The following is a 22575-nucleotide window of genomic DNA, read 5'->3' on the forward strand; positions in this document are numbered from 1 at the left end:
CCAAAGAGCGGGCTGTGGTCATGGAAGCCAAAGCCTTCCTGATGACACCAGCTCCGCAGTCTTTGGTTCACTATGTGGATCCTCCTCTCCCTCCTCAGCCCATAGCCCGAGACTGGGAGCAAGACAGTGTTTGAGGGATAGCACTGAAAGGACTCTAAGATATGAATGAGCTAGCGACAGAGGCAACATGGCAATTACTCATCACAAGATGGACTGTAACCAACTGGTCACAATTACCCTATCCACATAAGAATACCACTATGTAAGACATCAACAACAAACACCAGAAACTTTGGAACCTCCAACCCCAAGGTCTTAAAAATACCCCAAGAAGAATTATACTTGGACTACAGTCATAGACAGGTATTTACTGTTCCCACTACTATCTCAATGTCTTTACCTCTATGACAGCCAAATAGCAATCCTTGCTGTCTGTGCACAAGTCAAAGATATTCCGTTTCACATCAATGGTGGCTAGAACACAAATCAGAAAATAAGCTTAAAAGTCAAGTCCAGGCATTTCAATGCTTTACTGTATAAACAGTTTTAAGGATATGAATATATCTGGGTAAGAATCAAGAAAACTGGAGTTTAGTACACACAGGTACAGGCAGTCCTCAACTTACAACATTTCAAGTTACAACATTTCTAAACTGACACCCTGTTTCAACTTTCTGACTTTCGACTTTACAACGCTTGATGCGTCACCCATCTCCCACCTGTCCAAACTTCCTTGGACACTTTCTTTAAGAAAGCAGACAAGACTCCAGAAAAAACTGCAGCCAAGACTCCTGAGAAGACTCCAGTCAAGAACCCTTCAAAAAGTCCAACCAGGAGTCCTCCAAAAAGTCCAGCCAAGTCACCTCAAAGAAGAAGTCCTTCCAAATCAATATGATTGCTAGTTACAAAACAAATATGTTAATGTAGCTATATTACTCATCTATAATTGATTGAGTACAAAATTCTGCGCTATTTATGGTGAAAATAGGGTATCGGGTCTTGGTTCAGAAACCAATCCCCCATTTATAACCTTGTTTCCTATGGGAAAATCGGTTCCGAGTTGCAAAGTTTCGACTTAAGCCACAGTTCTCGGGAACCAATTGTGTCATAAATCCAAGGGCTGCCTGTAATTTCAACCAGTAATGGAGAATATTTCTGAACCTCTCATGCTGAGCTGTTCAAAGAAGTGCAGCCTGAATTCTCACACTGGATTCCACTGTGCATCTCTCTCTGCACATATGGCTATGGACTTCTTTGAGCAGACCAGAGACCACATGGCTCTTTCAGTTTTCATAAGGTGATGCTGAAGGAAGACCAAGGTGTAACCAGGCCATCTCCCTAAGCAAACGGAAGCCAGTGGCCATGTTTACTCACTCCTGCTAAATAACTAAGTTTAGCTCCAGGAGTTTTGTGGGCTAGAGGCCAAACTGACAGCAGTTTGAGCTATAAACAGGGACCAATACTAATGAGAAAGGGGAGTTCAAACAGAAAAAATGGTCCTTTCACACAACTGGACCATTGAGGTTTTGGCTGTATTACAGACTTGCTCTCAGATTCATATCCGAGTTGAATAGAAGAAAAGACAACAGAAGAAAACCAGGTGGCAATTACAGCCCACAAAAGTAAATGCAAATAATCACATACTGAAGCAGAAATTTTAGCTCAAGCTACTTCAGGGCTGAGGACAATGTGCATACTTGGATTAAGGTAGACAATGGTAGAATGTGTTTTAATTCATTTTTTTAATAAAAGAAGGATCTAGTGCAAAAAAGTGCACCCAGGTTACAAAACAAGCCCTTTGCTGGTGCACTTTCATTCTTACCTATAGGCTTGTAATCAGTTGCATTGAATGTCCTGAAGGATGACCCAAAGGGGCTTCTCATCCTCTCCTCCAGTAGGTCATCTTCATCATCTGCCTGCAACATAGCTGACCAAGGGAAAGATTATTCAGCAAGGTACCTCTTATTTACAGTGTTGCTTCTTCTCACATTAGGATCCTGTTGGACCTGCATAGCATTGCAGTATAATTTTCTGTACTTTGCTTTTTTTAATAGATTAGCAAGACCCATTTATCCATTATATTACTGTTCTACAGCTGAATTTTGCAAGAATATAAATGCTTAGTACACAAGTAGGGATCTATTGAATTCACAGTGGAAATGGGCTGTGGCAGCTCCTTTAATCTTGCAGGTTCCCTCGTGAACCCCCCAACCCACCCTGTTGCTTACTGACTGAGGAGTCCTGATGGCCCTCTTGCTTGTTGCTGACTGGCCAGGAGGCAAAAACAGTGTCATACTAAAACCACAGTTTTTGCCTCTCTGCCAATCAGGAACAATTGGTAGGGGAGTTAGGAGGGGTGGAGGGGGAGGTACACACGTGGGGGAACCTTAACCCCCGTGTGTGTTAAGGCACAGAAAACAGGCTGAAAACTGCAGGTGTTATGGCTCCTGTTGCGGCCACAAAGACTGCCAGCTGTCAAGGAGATTGGTGCAGGGGGGTTCTGCGGCCCTGCACCCCTGGCTGCTGACAGACAAAACTTGTGACATGGGTGCTTGTGCAGCTGTGTCTGTCTTGGGGCAGTTGATTGTCTGTATTGATTATTTCCTCTCCTTAGTGTGGGGTTTTGTAGGTGTTAATTGTTGCTAGTTAACTGGCTACATTAGTTGGCAACTGTGGATTGAGCTGGTCCCTGAGTGAATCATGATTGATTGGTAACTGGTAACAGAGTAGCTTAGCAGCAAGGCCTGCAGTAGTTCCCCCTAAGACAGGCAAAACTTATGACATGGGTAGGTCTGTCAGCAGCTAGAGATGCAGGGCTCCAGACCCAGAAGCCCTACACCTATCTCCTCGACAGCTGGCAGGCTTTGTGGCCGCAGCAGGGGCCACCATCCTTGCAGCTTTTCACACCCTGCTGCACCTTAACACACGCACATAGTTACAAGTTTTGTTTGCCCACAGCTTGAGGTGCAGTTTCCCCCAAGCCCCTATACTGATCTTCTTGAAACTTGGCAGGCTTTGTGGTCTCACCAGGGGCAACCACCCCTGTAGTTCTCACCCCCCTGTGTTGTAACACATAGACGTGACAGGAGTTTTGCTTTCAAGAATTTGGAGTGCAGTTCCCCCACCAAACTCCTGCACTGATCTTGAATCTTGGCAGGCTTCATGCTCTCAGCAGAGGCTACCATCCTTGAAAATTTCATCCAAATCAGACAAAAAACCAACAAAGTTATAGATATTTCATTCATTCCCCATTATGGCCAATTCTCCGAAGCAACTCTGAAGCTTTCCTGAAGCACTTCAGAAGCTCTGAACCGTTTTGGAAAGCCTAACGAAGCCAGCACTTTGATCTGGACATCTCTGGATCTGAAGCAGGGTCAGAAGCCTCGCACAGCCCTACTATGTAACATTAAGATTGGGGAAGGAGAAATGGAAATCAGATCCTAGACATCTCAATTTCTGTACCCAAGGTTAGTGGACATTTTTTCTCTTAATCCTTCCCATCTGCAAAATGGTTATACTATTACATCTAAATACACAAGATTTTGAGAAAATTAGTATTAATCTATTTGTGAAGCACCAAATACAGCTAAATGCCACAATGGAAGCCCATGAGGAAAAGAATCTAGTCTTCAAAGATTTTAAAATTGTACAGTAAGTGAGGCCTAAAGCTATACAACAAACAAGAAAAACAAAGCAATGAATAAGTAGATTCTCATTAACTGAACTTTGTCCAGCCTGTTTACTGACCAAGGCAGGGATCTGGTTGGGGGAAACACATGATGATGAAATCAAAGCCCATAGCCTACTCACTCACAATCTTAATTCCAGTATTTTCTAACTTTTGGGGTGTTTGACTACATCATTTTAATATTCTTTAAACATAGATTTACAAAAATATGCCACAAGACAGCCTGCTCATTATACAGGTCTCTGCTTTCCACAGGGCTTTAATTTGGTACACCATAATAAAAGCATGCAAAGCTCTAAACCACAGGCATGGTGAGCTGGTATAGATTTTCTCAACTCCAAAACCCTCAGCAGCTGTTAAAATGCAGGGAGTCTGTACCTCTCTTGGAAATGACCAGAGCAAAATGCAACAGACTTCCTATATGCAAGTTAGATGTGGGCTGTCAGGCATCTAGAGGTTCCTTGGGTTGGGAAATATTTGGATTGGTCTACTTCACCAACACCACACAGGAAAGAGAAGCCCTATAGTCAGCTTCCACTGCCAAATCCAAAGATGTCAAGAAAAACCAAAGACAACACAACGCAAATAGGGAAATCTTACCTCCGTACATAACTGTGCCAGTGTAGTTGAAAACCACACGACACTGATCTAGTGCTGGTACCGTATGTAGCAAATGGAAAGTTCGAAGGTCCCACTGGAGAAAGAGAGATTAAGGAACAATACAGAACTACAAATTTCCACTTTCATTTCAACTTGCTGGTGAGCAGCAAACTGCACCAAACTCATGAAACTTAACTGCTGTCCTCCAGATACAGCGGTTCCAGGGCCCTTCTCCTAGCCCTGCAAGCCCATCAGAAGTTTCTCATTAGAAAACCTGCACCAAGTCCTCAGCTGTCAACATGGTAGTTATGATGCAGATCTTAGTAGGTGAAGGGAGGAAGAGAGGTGATGCCACAAATGAGATGACAGAAGTGAAAGTACAAACATCTAACTTTCAATTGAAAGGACAGAGTACAATGTGCATGAACTTCACACCTCAACCTCCACCCCTTGTTTTTTCCCCTCTGGTCCCCTGCTACAGCTTCCTAGTCTTAACTCCCTCCCCCTCCCCTGCAATATTAACAGAATCAGCAATGTGTGTGTATATACATACACACTGAGACACACACAGGGAGGTGTATACACACACACTTTTGCTGTTCTGTCATTTCATCCTTATGCTTCTGCAGAACTCTTAAATGTATGCTCTCCAGCACTTGTAATTTGTTTCTTTTTTCAGATATATTGTTTTTCAGTACTTCCACAAGTTAGTCTCTGACAATAGTTTATTTCTGTTACATGCACTTTAAGTAAGTATGAGGGAAGCAGGGAGGAGGATTGAAGAGTTACGTATCATCAATGGAGGACCACTCTGTCTGCAGCAGGGAAGGGAGGACCGACCGACCTTCTACTGCCTTGTAAAACTGGAAAGCTGCAAATGGAGCATATAATTAATTGAAAGGGGAAGATGCTGGTATGATTTCAAGGGCTAGGGAGAGACATTCAAAAAGCCTGACCCTGAATTGATTCAATCTTTGTAGGTTAGTCTAACCTGGCTAGGCTGAGCTGCTTTGAAACTGGACAGATATTCTCTCTGGACTGAAGAAATTCAGAAACATGCCTGCAGTGGCTCATACTAGAAGCCAGGATGTGCCAGAGCAGCCCTCCCCACTTCCCTTCTGCAGGGAGCTGAGCTGAGGGGTGCATGGCCAGGCCCCAGCAGGACTCCAATTAAGGAGGTCTGCCTGCACAGTCACAGGCTTTTCCCTGCTGGCTGCTCAAGGGGCAGGAGTGTTACCAGCCCCCAGCCTCAGGCTAGCACTATGAGGCAAGCTAGGGTGTGCAGTGCATGCATCTGTTGATGATACGGAGCTTTTCAATCTCCCTCCCTGCTTCATCATACTGTCTGCAGCAAATTGACAGGCGAGCAAGCCAGCAGACCCTGCTGTGCCTGCGAGTCTGTGCCGAGCTCCAGCCAGGGAACAGAGGCGAGGGGCCAGCCCTGCTGTGGAGCTGAGAGCTCCACCCAGCCCAGAGAGCATGCTAGGGGACTCTGATTTAACTTAAACCAGCAAAGGGTCTGGGACAAACATTGCATAAACCAGTTTGAGCCAAATCACTTAAGTCTGACATTACATTCAACTATGTTTATCTCAAACCAGTTTCCATACACCAAACGTCTGTTCTGTTACAGGTTTAAACCGGTTTCTGATCACTTAAACCAGCTTGTGTGTAATATCTATCCCTAGCCAAGGAGATATAGATCTGAAATCCATACTTAAGTAATTTACTTGGAACAATAACTACATATAGAATACTTATGTGAATGATATGACAGCAAACACCAGCCTGCCTTCTTTAAAGGAAGGTGTCTCTAACCTACCAGCAATTTGAGAAAACATGACACAAAGGAGATGCAGTTGATATAGCATGATTTTAGTAAAAAGGCCTTTGAAAAAACCTAGTTTTGAGGTAATAGGCAAAACTTACCATGGATCTGAATTGGTGAAGATGACATTAAAGCAGAAACAGTCAATTTACAGTAAGTCCAAATGTTTGCAGGGTTCCATACTACAGCTATGTAGCTAATACATATGTTAAAAACTTGTAAAAAAGGGGATAGGGAATAGAGGGTAACATTTGGGAGAAAGAAAATTATTTAGGGTTCATCAGAAATTACAGAAGACCAAAAGAATATTAGGTGGTTCTGACAAAGCTAAATAAATAAGGAGCAACAAAGCAGATGAATTTCAGTGTTCATAAATACAAGACAAAATATATTAGGATGCATCATTTATATTATTTTCCTACACTGCTTGGTTCTAAATTGACTATAGCCATTCAAGAAGAAATCCTGCATGTCACTATGGCAGCTGAAAAGAAAAATTCCTAGTATAGTGCACAGCAGAGGTTTATGCCCTTTCCTGTGTCAACACTGATCACCATATTTCAAAAGGGACATCAGGAAAAGAGGATCAGGTACAGGCAATGAAAGCACTAGAAGCCTGAAATAACTTGTGCAGGGTGAGGCTGTCTCGAAGATGAGAGGACATGACAGAGACAGAGAGAATGAGTGTATGTTACAAAATGACAGATCAGGCTCAGGGGGTCGGACTAGATGATTTACTCAGGTCCCTTCCGACCCTAGAAACTATGAAACTATATACCTTTCTATCACACACAAGACATCCAACTAAACTAGAAAACAAGTTAAAAGGTGTTGAAAGAATTATATGTCACATAAATAAGTGTTATTTCTTAAGAATTATATGTCACATAAGAAGTAACATGCACAACTCACTGCCAAAGCATATAACTGAAACCAGGAGCTTACCAGGATTCCAAAAAGGTTAGACTTCTATATGGGTAATGAGAGCATCCAGAGCTGATTTAGGTAGTATTTTTATAAAAGATCTAAAACTTTGTATTAAGTACAGCAGTGCCCAATCTTCTCATTACTATGAACTTGTACTACAAAAGAAATACATTTCATGAAGATGCTTCCACCTAATGATACAGATCTGGGTTGGAGATGTATACAAAAGCCATCTCTGAGACTACTGTCTCAAGAAGTTCATGCTTTATGACATAAGTCAGTCAACAAAGGAGATGCAGCAAATTCCACTTATGAACAGGCCTATTTAATCTATAAACTGATAACATGCCACAGGCATTTTGTCGCATCTCCTTTGAAGCATCTCAGAACAGAGACAGGGGACTGGCTCCTACTGACTCCCTATTCTGACAATTTTTTGCTCCTAACTTATGAATTAAAATTGCCATTATTATAAAAGCTTGTAAAATCCATTTATGTTTACCATGACACAGCAGGACACTACACAGGTTGCTACAATCAGACCACATGGCTATCAGTCCATGGTATTTATACAGTAAGTTTCAACTGAGGTAGGATACAATCTCTGTGTTGACTATGACCTCCAGCCCATTGGGATGGAAAACGCCACTGATGGTCATGTTGAATTTGTCAAATTTATGGATGGCTTGCGCAGAACGGACATCCCAAAGGACACCATCATTTAGAACAAGGTCATCTGTGGGGTTAAAGGTGGCACAGTTCTTCTTGTAGTTGTTGGCCAGATCTGGGTTAAACAGAGTCAACAGCTTGTTGCCAGTCTGAATATCATAGATCTTTTAGATTAAAAAGAAAGAGAAAGGTTAGTCACAATTTGTAATCTATCAGTGCCCAAGAATACCATAGACCACCCTGAGTTTCATGCCCCTCTCACATAGGAACTAGCCACTGTGAAACCTTTCTTCCCTAGCACGACACCTTTGGACTGCAAGCTCTTCAGGGCAGGAACCATGTCTCTTACTATGTGCCTAGACAGTGTTTAGATTGCTGTGGTCCCTCCAATACATTTAACAAGCCTAAGACTAGTTCCAGAGAACTAATCCAGATGTGAAAAATGGGCTAGAACAGGGGTAGGCAATTATTTTGGTCAGAAGGCCGCTTACTGAGTTTTGGCAAGCTGTCGAGGGCCACATGGGTAGCACCACCCCTTGACAGATGCCCCTCTCTGGTCATCATCTTGTGACCAGAAGTTCCACCCTCTAACCCCTGACCCTTGCCACCAGAAGTCCCTCCCCTTGCCCCCAGAAGTACTCCTTTAAGCAAGGGGTTTTGCCATCTTGGAACCAAAAAAAATACCAAATTATATTCTAAAAATGAACATCTACAACATATAGAGGTGAACATATAATAGCTTAAAATTAAGTCATACTCTTGTATATTGTGACGGTGTGGGTATAGGTTTGTGGGGGGTTGTGGGTGTGTGGATACCTGGGATATGGGGTTTGTGGGAGGCAGGTGGCTGGGGGGTGTGAGGGGGTCTGCATGTGCATGTATATGGTGGGGTGTGCATGTGGGACTCGTTCTATGAACACACACGCATGCGCACAGAGGCATGGCCCTGTGGTCCTGGTCCAGCAATGCAGCTGGGAGTCATGTGGTGCTGGAGCAGGGCAAAGGCAGGAAGCAGGAAAATAGCTGGGGATGGGGCAGAGCTGGGCCCTGCCTCCTGCTGTGGGCTTCCCCTGGGTCCTACTACTCCTGGTTCCTGTCATCTTTGACAGGCAGCCAGGAGCAAACTAATATTAGTTTACTAAATTTTTTTAGGGACCCCACAGGCCGGATAGAATGGCTTGGTGGCCCAGATCCAGCCCACAGGCCATATTTTGCCCACCCCTGGGCTAGAAGGATCAGTAAAACATAGCACCTAACTACAGTGTTAGCTAAATAAACAGACTCAGGGTGTCTTTCTGAACTATGCCTGTGTAAACTATGCAAACCATTTCCTAGAGAAGGACTTGCACAGCCAGGTACAGAGACTGAAAGACAACCCCCCCATCACCCTCTGTCCCACATTTTTCCCCGCCCCCCAAGCGCTTTGAGTATCTGTGACTTTTCTTAAATGCTTCTGATTCAAAGCTTTGCCTGGAGCCTAGGTTCCCTTTGGCCCTAACACTGATGACTGTTTTGGAACAGTCTGTTGCTCGACAAATGACTGCAAAGTAAATACAGATCTGATTTCCCAGTAGTCCTGACCAGCTGGGCAGAGAAGCTTAATTTGTATAAATGCAAACACATATGAAAACCAACAAGATTGGTAAGGAAAATCATGAATAATTTGAATCAATTCATGCTGCACAACAATATATATATATTTTTTTACAACCGTCTTTAGATGAGATAGCCCCTGTAATGAATTTGAATTAGCATTGACTCCAAGAAAAGAGAGAAAACTCATTTCCAAAACCTTCAGATTAGCAATTTCATGGCTTGACATGGGCAAAATGCCGGTACAGTATTATGTGAAATGGATAAAATTTAAACCAAATCAAGCCAAGCTCATTCTGTAAATTACTTTAGGGAAACCTACATTAGCTTATTACTGTAAGTGGTAATGGAGTATGCCATACAGTAGATGGTTTTCTACCTTGCTTTTAAAACCAGGAAATACATTAATCAGTGCTTTCAAGGAATCCCTATACCTGTTAGTGCAACAGTTACAGACACCATCACGGCATCTGTCAGTTACCACAGTGAGGGCCAATCTTTCTGTCAGGTGTGCCACAAATTAGCACCATGCCCTCCCTGAGTAGCACTCTCTTTCCCTTATGTGTTCTGCTACTCAGCTTTCTGCTCCCTGCCCTGTGCTCCCCACCTGATCTGGTGCTCTACTTTCTGCTTCCTGCCCTCTCTGCCACTGTGCTGCCTGCCCTCACTAATCTGCTTCATGCCACACACACAGGCTCCTCATGCCACTTGTGGCACCCATGCTGCAGGATGGCCACCCCTAAGGTCCTAGATGTTGTAAGCAGAGACATAACCTGGTGTCAGTTCCAAAAGATTCACTTTCACTGATACTTACATGGGCAATGTCCCCTTTTGTACCAATGACCCTATCCTGAGAGTGCTTGCTGAACTCCACATAATGGTCATCTGGGAAGGAATGCCTGTAAACAACAATCAGTGAGCAGCTAAGTAAACTACAGATTCAAACAGTTTATCATAACACCCAATGCATAAATTCTTCTGGTAGAGCATAACATTGTTGAACATAGCTGATAATAAGCAAAAGAGCCTTCTCAGCTCCGTTGCCTGGGAAGGCTCAGTGCTAAAATACTTCATGTAGCTGCATATTTGCCAGAAGAGCATCTACTATATACGCATATATAAGCCGCAAGACAATTATGTATTGATCACAGATCTGCTGTATTACAAGCCACTTCACAACATTTATTCCAGTTGCTTATGCAGGCTTAACACTATATTTGCTGGAATAAGTAGCTACTAGGGAAATGGAAAATTCACACATTTTTGGAGTATCCAAGTATGCAATGGTCAAACATCTGAGAAACAAAGCATCATTTCTTTTCTTCTCTTAAAAGGGAGAACAGTCAATATTGAAACTAATGTAATGTAACTTTATTTGTGGTAGTCAACTACTTTGCAGAATTCACCATACAAATCACTGTATTTACTTTTTTCATAACGACCCTAAAAGTGCTGAAATACATTTACTAGCCCAGGAAAAAAGGACACCCTACTATGATATCAGGCATGCTCGTGATTTTACTCATCTGTCTCCAAGCAAATTTGACCCCCTAGGTAAGAAGAATTTTGTAAAAATGTCTTCAACCTATGAAGTGATAAAAGACATTAATATGAGAACACAGTCATGTTACACTGTTCAAATACTAACAGCTTGAATGCTCTGGTAACAGCTGTGTTGTGAAGTATCAATGTTTTATAAAAAAATTAGTACATTTTCCCCTTTGAAGTTCTTTCACAGAATTGATAAACTTATAATTATTCTTAATTTGGAGGATCATTTTAACCTGGTCAATACTGTGAGATCCATCTTCTGTAGCACCCAAAGGCCGCTTAAGCTTTCTTTTCTTCCATTCTTAAAAGTTGTAGCAGTGTCCAAAAGCTTGTTGTCAAGCTGCGCAGAGGCCTGTCAGTCTGGCCTCTGAGCACAACTGCTCTCTTAAGAAGCCAAACTGTGTGCAGCTACATGCAGCATTATGCTCTAAATATTTTCACTTAAAACAAAAAACCAAATTTGTTCATTGCTATGAGGATACAGCGTGATGGGTTTTCCCAACTGCCCAAAGTACCCATTTTTTGCTGGACTGGTTTCCTACTAGATAGAAGCTCTTTCTTGCTAAGTATCTGAATACATTTTTGTAGTTTCCTACTCTAGGGGATTTGGGGTCCATTTTTTAAATGTTCCTGTAAATATGGCATACTCCAGACTGGCAGAGAGAGTACTTACTTCATATCAAAGACGGATTTCATCCCCCACAGTGCAGAGAGAGGTTGGCTCCACGTAGCAGATGTCAGCAATAAAGATCCATCCTGTATTATCAAGGATGAAAAGAAAGCAAAGCAAGACAAAACAACATTATAGTGCTACGCTAACACACATAAAAGTACTTGCATATTCTATATGGGCTTAGGAGCTGTAACAAGATCCTTCCTCATGGCACTTTTTCCTCAGGGCCAGAACCCAGGTTGTAAATTAGAGTTCTGTAAACTCTATAATACTTGGCATTTCTCTTATGCATACATCAACTTTAGATCAACTTTAAAGACCTTTCCTTCCCCTTTATGCACACACATATAAACACACATAGGCAGAGGGCTGCTTTATCTCTTTCCCATTATTTTAGGGACAGAAAAATTCCTGGAAACTTCGAAGAGAAGAGTCATAGGCAGAGGGAGAAAATATCTGGAGGGGGCTAAACACTTGTGTGCACACAGCACCCCCCACTCCCAGGAGGTAAGTGTGTGGAGGGGAAGGAGGGGCGGGAAGAGAAGAGGGAGGCAGATTGAAGCCCCCATAATGAAGGAAGGAGTGGGGCAGGGGCTGAGGTGAATAAGGCCCTGGGGCCAGGGTGGGTCGTGGGACTATTGGAGCCTTGGGCAGCTCCTCCAGGGTCAGGAGGCAGCTCCTGCCACTGCATGCACCCTGGGGGAGGCATAGGGAAGCAAGTGTCCCCCAGATTTGTGCGTGGGGTGGAGGTGGACTGCCCCTACATCATGGGCTCTGCCACTGCCTTGGGAGCCATGTGATGCCATGTGCCTGTTGCCCCCAGGCTGTGTCACATCCTCTGCCCGCCCAGCGGCAGGACGCACATGGCACCATGCAGCAGCACTAAAAGCAGCAGGGCGCAGAGCCCCAGCCTGCAGCAGCAGCCCACCTCTGCCTCAGACAAATCTGGGGGGGCACATGCTCCCCATTCATGACTCCCCTGGGGTGTACACAGTGGCGGGAGTCCCCCCCATGCCCCTGGACAAGCCACCTGGGCTCCAGTAGTCCCATGACCTGCCCTAGGGCCCCATTCACCCCAGCCTGCCCCACTCCCTTCCTCACTGTGGAGACCCCTTATCTGTTCCCAACTTTCCTCTTCACAGACTGAAACTTGCCTGCCATGTTAGGTAGTGATCCACACACTGAGCTATGAGTGCCTGAGTCTGTGCTTACAGCCCCACTTCCTTCCACTGCCCCCGCAGCCACTCAGAGCCCATGGCACCCTGCGACCCCATCCTCTCCCCTGCATTTGTGGGGGCTAAGCTCCATTAGCCCCGGCCTTCCACTGCCTGTGAGGAGAGTAACATTAGTTCCACTGGGATTCTGCTAGCACTTTGGTGAATTATGCTGTACATCAGCCAACAGATATGCTTTGGTCCACATATTCAAAACAGGACAGAAACACAAGTTTAGGCTATGTGAATCCATTAAGACACAGACTAAGCCTTTAAGTCCTTACCCTGGATGGCTCAAGGTGTGTGATGGCAGAGTTATGGCAATTGTAGCTGGCTTCTTCTTGACCACTGAATACATTGTAGAGTTTCAACTGTCCTGTGCAAGTACCCAGCATTAGGAATCGTTCCCGTGCAGAAAACGCACAACAGGTGAAGCCACTTTCATCTTCATTTGCTTCCCGGAACACAGAAATTGGACGGAATCTGGGGAGGGAAAGATTATACAGGTGACCGAAAATGAAGAGAAGGAAAGCCAAATAGAACAAGGATGGAGGATATCAAAGCCTAGATTTGAAATCTCACATAGCTACAAGTCAGCTTTTTTTTTGTTTGTTTGCTTTTAGGGGAATAGAATTATTGGAGAGAACAGCCAATATAGTGATTTGTAACATTTCCACATGTCCTGCAAGATGAAATATTTTAATGATAATATCCTACCAGGTTGCAAGATCTGGATTCAATATCCCTTAAGATGGGTGAAAAGGACAAACAAACCTGTATTAGTCAACTGAAAAAGAAATATGGACAGCTAGTAAGGCTGGGGATAGTTCTGAAAAATGCAAAACAAGGAAACAAGGCACACTGGTCAAGCACTTTCTTGGAACCATACATTTTCAAAGGTGGCACTGGTTTTACTATCAAAATCCATAGCATCAATACACAAGGGGTCAGACCTGACGATCTGGGGGTCAGACCTAATGATCTGTTTAGGTGCCTTCCAGCCCTAAGCACTATGCTACTATGATACAATCTTTATTATATAACTGGTCATAAGCTTCTCCAGTTTATTCCCCATCTGAAGATGTCATGGGCCTCCAAATAAAAAATACAATATTTATGGGTGCCTATGGGAAAAATGAAATGGAAAATAGACTAAAAATAAATAAATAAATAAAAATCCTCTATTCTTAGCAAAGAGGCCTGAGTCTAAAAGACACATTAAGGCCTGCCATAGCTCAATCACCTGCCTCAACTGTTTCACCCATAAAACAGGAACATCACCACAACTACAAAGCAGAGAGAAGTAGGATGCCACATCCTTTAAAATACAGACAACACTCTGAAAGCAGAAGGTGCTATATTAAGTGTTGAGTGAAAATGCCATGTCTACTAAAACGGTTTTTTCAAACTTCTCCCAGCTGCCACTCCAGTCAAAATGTTCTGATCAGGTCAAAGAATTTGGACTGTGGAACCTGAATCCACTTACACAGCAGGAAAGACTTTTTGGAACAGAGAGCACTCCAGCAGTAATCAAAAACATTTTTCTTTCTTACCTGCTGAATATAAGATGTCTATCAAAACAGCCACCATCCACCCCTCCGTACTTCGGAAAGGCTGCCCTGCGGGTCAGCCGTGAGGTAAAGTTAGTTGGCGCCTGGCGCCTCTGTTTTGGCTCAGGACACTGGTGGGGTGTAAAGAGAGAGAAAGGGGGGCAGGTGGCAACAGGGTTCTTGCAGCGGGCATGCTGCTCCCTAAGGTACTCTGTGATTATACTGTCCAGCGTGGGTGGGGAAGGGAGGTGTCTGTCCAGCTGCTTTTTGATAGCTGGGCTCTGGCTGTAGGCGCCGTGGTCCGATTTCTGTCGCAGCACTCTTATTTTCCTGCCATTGCAGGGAGACGGCCTCTCCCTGACAAAGCTAATTCTGCCAATCAAAGGGGAGTTGCTGGCATAAGAAGGGCCTGGAAGGGCAAGTGGACCCTGGGAAGCAGATGGCCTTGATGGAGCATGGACAGAGGTGGCAGTAGAACCTACAGTAGTATGGCTACTCAGCCGGGCTGAGATGCCATTAGCTATACGAGGGGTACGAGGCAGAGCCACAGGAGAGGCAGTTGCTGCAACTGGGGTAAAAGCAGAGGAGTGAGACGCTGCTGTCATGGGTAGATCCGCCTCTTTGGTAAGGACAGAAGCAGTTTCTCCCAGCCCCTTAGAGATGAGATGGTTCCGAATCAGAAGGAGCAGCTCCTTCTCAGGAAACGTGATCCTTGACTGGGCCACCACATCTGCTTTCTGTAACCGAGCCAGAGAGACATCTGTGCCAATCAGCAATGGTTTCCCCGAAACACGCTCTATCAGCTCAGCAGCATATTTGCAGAACTTGACATGTTCACTGCGCTTGTCCTGGAGCACGGGCTCTTTCATCAGTTGCTGGATCTGACAGCTGCTAAAGAGAGGTAGCTTGCTGATGATTTGCCGGACGGTACTGCTGCGCGATAGCCCCACCAAGGCCTTACATGCTAATGCTCGAATCTGGTCTGCATCCGTAATTGGCATTTTTATGGACAGCAATGACAGCAGCACTTTGATGCCATTGTTGGACTGCACCACATTCCACATCTTGGCCAGTGTGTGCTCACTGCTCTTGGGGGCATGGGGGAGCTTCCGCCGGGGGGTCCCCGAGATGAATTTGCCAATACTGGAGATACGATTATCTGGGCCACATACACAATTGATGATGATCTGAAGAGCCGATTTCTGAATCTCTGCATCATGGATGAAGAATTCACCCTCAGCAACTCCCAGGATGATGCTAATACCTAATAAGAGAAATGTTTCATTAACACTTTAGCCTGTTCAAGCATCAGATTGTTCATCAGATGCAGAATCTCCTGCAAATCAGAAAGGGAGATATAGTTCACCTTCTTATTCTAGGATCCTTTGCAGTCATCTCATTCCCTCTGACCAACACAGTAATGTTCACCTCTCCAATCGCATCATTTTCCTTCACCAGTACCATCCACTGTGGACTGGTCCATGCAACAGTATTACTTAGTAATAGGTTAATCAATCTCTCAGTGAAAGTGACCATACATGATCCAGGTTTGCAGTCTTGTGAGGCAACTGCCATTAAAGCAACTGCCATATGCAGACTGACAGAGGAGTGTCTCAAAGGTGGATACTACAAAAAGCACTCTCCTCAAACAGGATTAAAGCAGAAGATGAGGGGAATATTTTAATGAGTGGACAGCACACTCCACAATGTCCTTAACAACTCAAAGAAAAATTTTGAAATTAGCTCCAGTCAAAAGCTCACATAATTTTAATTGCTCTTCAACTCCAATCATCATCTGAGAAAAGGAATGCAGAATATTGTAACAAGCATTCATCCCAGGAGGTGACCACGACACCTCCCCAGTAGCCACTTAGCCCCTGGTCTGCCTTCACTCCTCAGGCTTGCTCCTCTTCATCTTTCCTGCCATGCCTTTTTGTTCTTAGATATTTGGATCCCTGATCCTGTGTTGGTATTCTGGAGTCTCTACTTCACCTTATGGGCTTATAAGGTGGCACCAACCCCCCCATACACCATGCCCATACCTCACAGATGTTATCAATCATATTGATCATCAGCCCTCTTAAGACATGGCCTCAGTCCCTATGACTGGGCTTCCCTACCCAGGCACTTTCCCTAGCTCAGCTATCCCAGTGTAGCTTCCAGGCTTGGCTTCTCCACCTGGGCACATCACCTCTTGCAGCCACTCCTGAGTGCAGCATCTCAGCCTGCAGTCTCCACCCAGGCACTTTGCTGTGGCCTACTCCCAGGCACTACTTCCTCCCTCTCAGGCTCCTATCTTCATTCTGGCTGGCCTTCAGTGCCCTAGCCCTGATCTCTGGGCTCCCTTACCCTATCTACATCCATTTCTCAGTTAAGAGCCCTCTGACCCCATCCAAGTATTCGGCAGTGGTCTCTGACCTTCAGTCGTCCTTTAACCTGGCCCTGCCTCTAAGCCAGTTGAGACCATGGGCTCCTTGCCCTATCTATGCCCCTCTCTGCGCTATGGCCCTCTGATCCCCTTGGTCTCCGGCACTGGTCCCTGACCTTTGGCTTCCCTTGACTCTAGCCCCATTCTTAGGCTAAATGAGACCGTGGGTATGCTGACCTGACAGGCTCTGGTCTTACTCCCAGCCTTCTCCTTAGTCCCTTACTCAGACCTCCTGAGCAATTTACCCCAGCTCATGTTTTCCAGCATGAGCTGAAGCCCTACTGTTCTGGAGCTCCTCTCTCTGTGGCTCTCAGCGCTTGACTCCCTGACCAGCCCAGGCCCTGGGCTTATACACTTCAAGCCCAGCCCCCTTCTAGTCAGATGACTCTCTAATTGGCCCCCTGCCACACCCATAATCTGCTTCTCAGGCTAGTTCCCCTCTTAAAGTGACAGGCATGCTAAGCACCTTGTCACAATATCAACAGAAAGTGTCTACACACAAACACAATTCCCCTCTCGACTACCACAAGCACCCTTCCATGACATGCCAGGATCCATCTAACTTAGATTCGATAACCAGCCATGGCCTACTCATTTGCAAGCTGACAGTCCATGGCCTGAGCCAAAGGGAATGAATGAAAAGGCACATACAGTAACTGTTCATTTTAGATTAAAATAATTAATTATTTCCCTCCCATCAACTCCAATGCCATATTCCCATGAAAACTTTAAGATTCTGGGAAGTTGAGGAAACTGTACCGTCCCATTGTGCAAAAGGATTAACACTGGCAATGTATTCAGCATCTTCAGAACATAGAAGAGACAAAGACCATGACTTCAATGAGTTTAGAACCCAAGCACCATGGCATTCACTACACAGTACCTTAACTACAGCCTCCTGTCATTTCTCCGGCAGTTACTAATATAACTGTAGCCTTACATTAAATTCCAGGAATGGACTGTCTAGGTGAACCTTATCTCAGCTATTGGTATGATTGGTAAGTACATAATAAATCCTCAAGTCCGTGCTCAACTTACCCACAGTAGAAACTGTAGATCCTGCTTCATCCAGCACATCCACAGGCTCTGCCAATTGCAACTGGATTTTAGGAACCACAGTAAGAATAGCCAGTACATCTAAAGCATAGCGCACTGTGTCATTCCTGGAAGAGGACCATACCAAAAAATTATTAAAAATGCAAGCATACAGAGCATTTGTGATGTCTCATGTTTAGGCAAACTGTACCAAAATTTTTTCTCAATTCACACTGATGCTGCTAAATAGGTGGAAACAAGTTCCTAATGGCACCCCTTGATTTCATGTCCAAGTTTTTAACATCTTTATATTTCCCTCTCAGAGAAAGAATTGTATGCATTGCTAACATGGCCTAGGTCTCCTGCTTTCTGGCCACAAGCTTTTTCCTTCCCAGTATCTACAAAGGTTTCACAGGTTTCCATGCACAAAAACAAAATACAAGAGTTTTTCCAAGATTCAGCCCACAAAATCATCATGACCCAATTCCACCCAAAGGTCCAAACGATAGATATAATAAGTAATTTCCTCACCACCACTTTTTAAAGAAACAGTGATAACACAGACTTGAAAGTAAAGGAAGAATAATGGAAACAGTGATCCAGTCTTCAGTACGGCTCAGTGAGCTAACAGGGTCTAGGAATACCATGGAGACTGGGCAACAACATAAGCCCTGTCAGTTATTTTAGGAGTTGCCTTGGCAGTGTTGACTGGAGTAGATTCCATTTTACATCAGGAAAGCTCTGCCAGAATTGTCACAAAAATTTCTCTTGCTCTCCTTTAACTGCTATCTATCCCAGTGAATAGTAAACAAGTCCCTGCTCTGGCTGAATTAGAACATGGCCTTGAATCTGGGTTTCTCATGTCACACATGTAGCCACTGAACTATTGGCTATTGTGGCATTGGTGGTATCTCTTACAGACCATTAATTCCATCCTGATCCCAAAACACCTTCCTAACAAAAAGTGCCTCAGAACTTATTTCTACATGTGATTACAGTCTTAATAAATCAATCAATGTCTTGCAATGGGAAAAAAAAGTGTTTTAATTAGAAAGATCCAACCAGCTCTGAAGAGAACCATTTTGGTACGGTTTTTCCTAAAGCCAAAGGAAATTATTTAGCACTAACCAAAAAGACGATGAATTCAAAGGCAGGAATCTTTCATTAACACATTTTCTCAAGTTGGTGGTAGAATTTTAACTGAGTTCCCATCAATCCCCTGCTGCAGGGCCTCCCTAAATCAGATGCTGCAAAGTGCCTTTAGGCCTGGGGTAAGGAGAAAGAGACCTCAGCTATTTATTAGAAGACAACTTTGCTCTGGCAGCATAATGACGGCCCAGACAGCAGACAGAACTCAAGAGGGATAGCTCCAAATTTAGTTTCTGAACTTCTAAAGCCTGAGAGTATAGAGCAGTGGTGCTCAGCCTCTGGCCAGCAGGCCATATCCAGCATGCAGAACCATGTCATCTAATCCATGGGACTCCACACAGGTCCAGAAATTTGATGGTGGGGGAGCACTAGCAATTAATACTACCACCAGTCCTTACTCACAAATTTCTAAGCCTTGCAGATAGGTAACATAGCCCTGTGTACCAGATTGGGTCAGCATATGGGGCCATGGTGGCAGGCCTGATCCAGCATGCATGGGGCAGAAGCCAGGGCAGCAAACTCGATCTAGCATGCTAGATGGACCAATCCCATGCACTGGATCCAGCCCATGAACCAAGCTTACACCACTCATCCAGCCCACAGCCTAAAAGGGTTGGGCACCATTGGACTAAAGAATTTCTTCCAGGGGGCTGAAGTCAGCCTGAACAGAACAAAACAAAACAGGCAGTTCCAAAATTTCTCTATTACAACCTCTTTTTCAACAGCCACATACTTGTACCCACTTAAGGCCTTATATTAATGTAATGCATCTCAAAATATATGACAAAATACAGCAAAGCAATATGAGTAGCACCCTGAGCTAGCTAAGTCTACCTCATGAGAGGGAAGACTCACCCCTTCACAGGGATACAAGAGTATACTTTGATTTTATCCTTCTGCCTCTGCACTGACAGGTTATGTCTTCTAGTCCCTAGTGATATGGTTATTGCTGTCTGCTTTTACCAAAACAAAGAAAGGTAAGCAAGTGTTTACTGGATGGAGTAAATGGATTAGAGCTGTAATCAGAAATCTGCTCAACTCCTAATCTGCCAGAGCATTTTGGCTGTCAATAGCCCTTTGGACATTCAGATAATGATATTTTCGGTTTTGTTTCACCACCAACAGTGCATCTTCCTGCACATGCTAACTTTGTGACATCTCCTGTCCTCCAATACATATGTCCTTAGATTGTCAGAAGTGTGTTTAATATTAAAATGGAAAACTTTCCATTTTAAAAAGTACCTAATACCCTGGCTACAGCATCTCAACCTAAAGTTGCAGAAGTCTAACAGTACTACATATTATCTGGCATCTCACCTGGCATAATATGTTTTCCAGTTGCAGGCTATGGAGATAAGCTGAAGCATGAGTTGCACACAAGACAGTTTAAGAAAGACTTCTGCTGGCTCCCAGTAAAGTTGTGCTGGACCATATTCTATCAGAAACTCCATCATCTCTACAATCTGCTCATGAGTATAGGAACATGCCTGTGGATAGAAGAGGCAGGAAGTTTAGGAGAGGTATCACAAGAGTTACACACTTAGAGATCAGGCTTAATTACTCTCGGGCAGGGGCTGGCTGCTACCAATTCCCTGCACCCATTCCCCCCACCCTTCCCTCCATTGAGCCTGGCCTTGATACAGCTGTGCTCCAGCTGGGAGCTGCACTTGCACAGCAGCCTGAGAGCAGGGGGCTAGGAGAAGCAGCAGTGGCGTGCATACAGCTCCCAGCTACATAGCTCTGGTGGAGGAACTTAGTCAGGCTTCTTAGCCCGTTTCTAGAGACTAGATTACTCCATGATGCAAAGACGACTGGTCTGAAAACAAATAGCTGAATCCTATTAGCAGACCATGAATGTCTCTGGTATTGTTACAAACTTCCCTGTAACTACAAAGTTGAAAAGTTTGTGAAGAAAGTAGATTAATATGGTAAAATTCTGCTGTAGATACTTTTAGCTTGATTTTTTAATGTTAGTAACAAAGGAAGAAATAGCACCTCCCAATTACACATGAACCAAATGTGCCAATGAAACTGCTAAAACTATTTTCAGTTGCAATATCACATCGCAAAGAGGTAACCAACCTGTTTCATATCCCTGTATGGATTCCACTGGCTTTAAGAGACCACTTGATTCCCACTTCTGAGACTGCTGTGTTTTCACAATAAGAAACAGCATCACAAAAGCCTGCTCACCTTGTATGGTGGTTGTGGATGGACCAAGATGCCACCTTCAGTGCGCTGGAGTGACTGCTTCACCTGTTCCAGTTTGATGGCAAGGTGAGCCTCAAAGTACCTGCGCAGGGCCATGCAGGTGTGCTTGCCAGTCTGTCGGCTGGCAAAGATTTCATCATCACTTAGCAGGGCCCCCTGGTCTTCTAGGTTTAGGATCTCTAGAGTGCTGATCTACATAAACAAGTCAAGAAATGGGAAACACCTTTTTTCACTGGGTTCATAATTCACAGGAACTAAGACGCCAACAGCTTCTAACAACATTTGTACACAGATACCTTACTAAATGGAGATGAACTCACTATTGAATGCAATAGAAACTATCACAGCTGAAACTAGATAACTGGGTCTCTTAGGTATTAAATAGAATTATATTTCGCAAATACAGACGTCTGATAGAGTAAGCAGCATGTATTTTCTGAGAAGAGGAGTTCCCTCTTACCTCCATTACTTATAAAAGCAAATACAAATATAGAAGTCAAATCAGTGAAACTCTGAAAAATGTATTTCTACTGCAGTCATCTTGTCATTCAAGATCACTGTGGTAGAATACACGTGTTAAGTGAAAGGCTTGAGAAGTGAATCAAAGTTACAGGCAACACCCACTGCCGAACTATACAGCACTTCATTTAGGGCACTTTGTCTCTAGACTTAAGGAAAGTATGTAAAAGGACCTTCAAATATGTGAAGGAGTTAAAAAAAGTAGGGAGGGAGGTTTGTAAAATCTACCCTTTGTCCACTTTAAGTGGAGGGAAAAGGCAAGAAAAGGAACACTTCCCAGCTAAACAGAGAAGCTTTAGAATTAGACATTAAAATCATTATTCAGGATATAGGTGGCTGCAAGCCTTACCAAGTTAACCAGACGACGAAGGCCATCATGCCTGTCAAAGAGCTCCAGGACAGCACGGAAGGAGAAGCAAATAGAGAAGAACATGGTAGCATGACAGCAACCTGATGCATGGGAGCACTCCATCAACCACAGGGTGTAGTTCACCACGTCCGAGAGCACATTATGGGGATGCATGCACACCTACAAAGCAAAAGGACAATCCTGATATTAGGCAGCCAGAACACAGTTCCATCAACTTACTGGCTATGTAAAAATGAAGTCAATAACTTTTGTCCTGAATAGCAGCGATATAAACCCTGAATTCAGAAAGGAGCTCAACTTCAGAAAGTAAAATGGTAGCAGAAATTTTCATGAATAAGTAGGGGTGCACTGGTAGGGATTTTTTGGGCCAATACCGATGGCTGATTATTAACCAGCCATATCAGCCAATACTGATCCAATTGCTGATATGCAGCACGGCAGCTTGAAGAGCAGCATCCGGCTGTTGCATTTATTGTGGGGAAGGGACAGATTGAGGCTCCCGTGGTGAGAGTGGGAGTGGGGCTGGGGCTGGGGCCAGGCTATGCTCAGGGCAGGTGGGGGTGGGATGGG

At 44.2% G+C, this 22575-nt stretch overlaps 1 protein-coding gene across 2 annotated transcripts in view; it reads right to left on the reverse strand.

Annotated features, from left to right (window-relative positions):
* The window catches only part of DCAF1 (DDB1 and CUL4 associated factor 1), a 97204-nt gene that overhangs the window by 30577 nt on the left and 44052 nt on the right, over window positions 1–22575 (reverse strand). For both annotated transcript variants that reach the window (XM_019547484.1, XM_019547483.1), the window contains exons 10-21: window positions 21985–22164; window positions 21099–21308; window positions 20223–20392; window positions 17760–17884; window positions 14297–15557; window positions 13028–13226; window positions 11530–11612; window positions 10120–10204; window positions 7643–7876; window positions 4289–4382; window positions 1823–1927; window positions 401–474 (exon numbers count right to left, since the gene is read on the reverse strand). In XM_019547484.1, the coding sequence (XP_019403029.1) occupies window positions 401–474; window positions 1823–1927; window positions 4289–4382; window positions 7643–7876; window positions 10120–10204; window positions 11530–11612; window positions 13028–13226; window positions 14297–15557; window positions 17760–17884; window positions 20223–20392; window positions 21099–21308; window positions 21985–22164 (2820 nt within the window). The remainder of the gene's footprint in view (window positions 1–400; window positions 475–1822; window positions 1928–4288; window positions 4383–7642; window positions 7877–10119; window positions 10205–11529; window positions 11613–13027; window positions 13227–14296; window positions 15558–17759; window positions 17885–20222; window positions 20393–21098; window positions 21309–21984; window positions 22165–22575) is intronic.

This window comes from Crocodylus porosus, unplaced genomic scaffold, assembly GCF_001723895.1.
Source record: "Crocodylus porosus isolate Cpor-Errol unplaced genomic scaffold, CroPor_comp1, whole genome shotgun sequence".
NCBI lineage: Eukaryota > Metazoa > Chordata > Crocodylia > Crocodylidae > Crocodylus > Crocodylus porosus.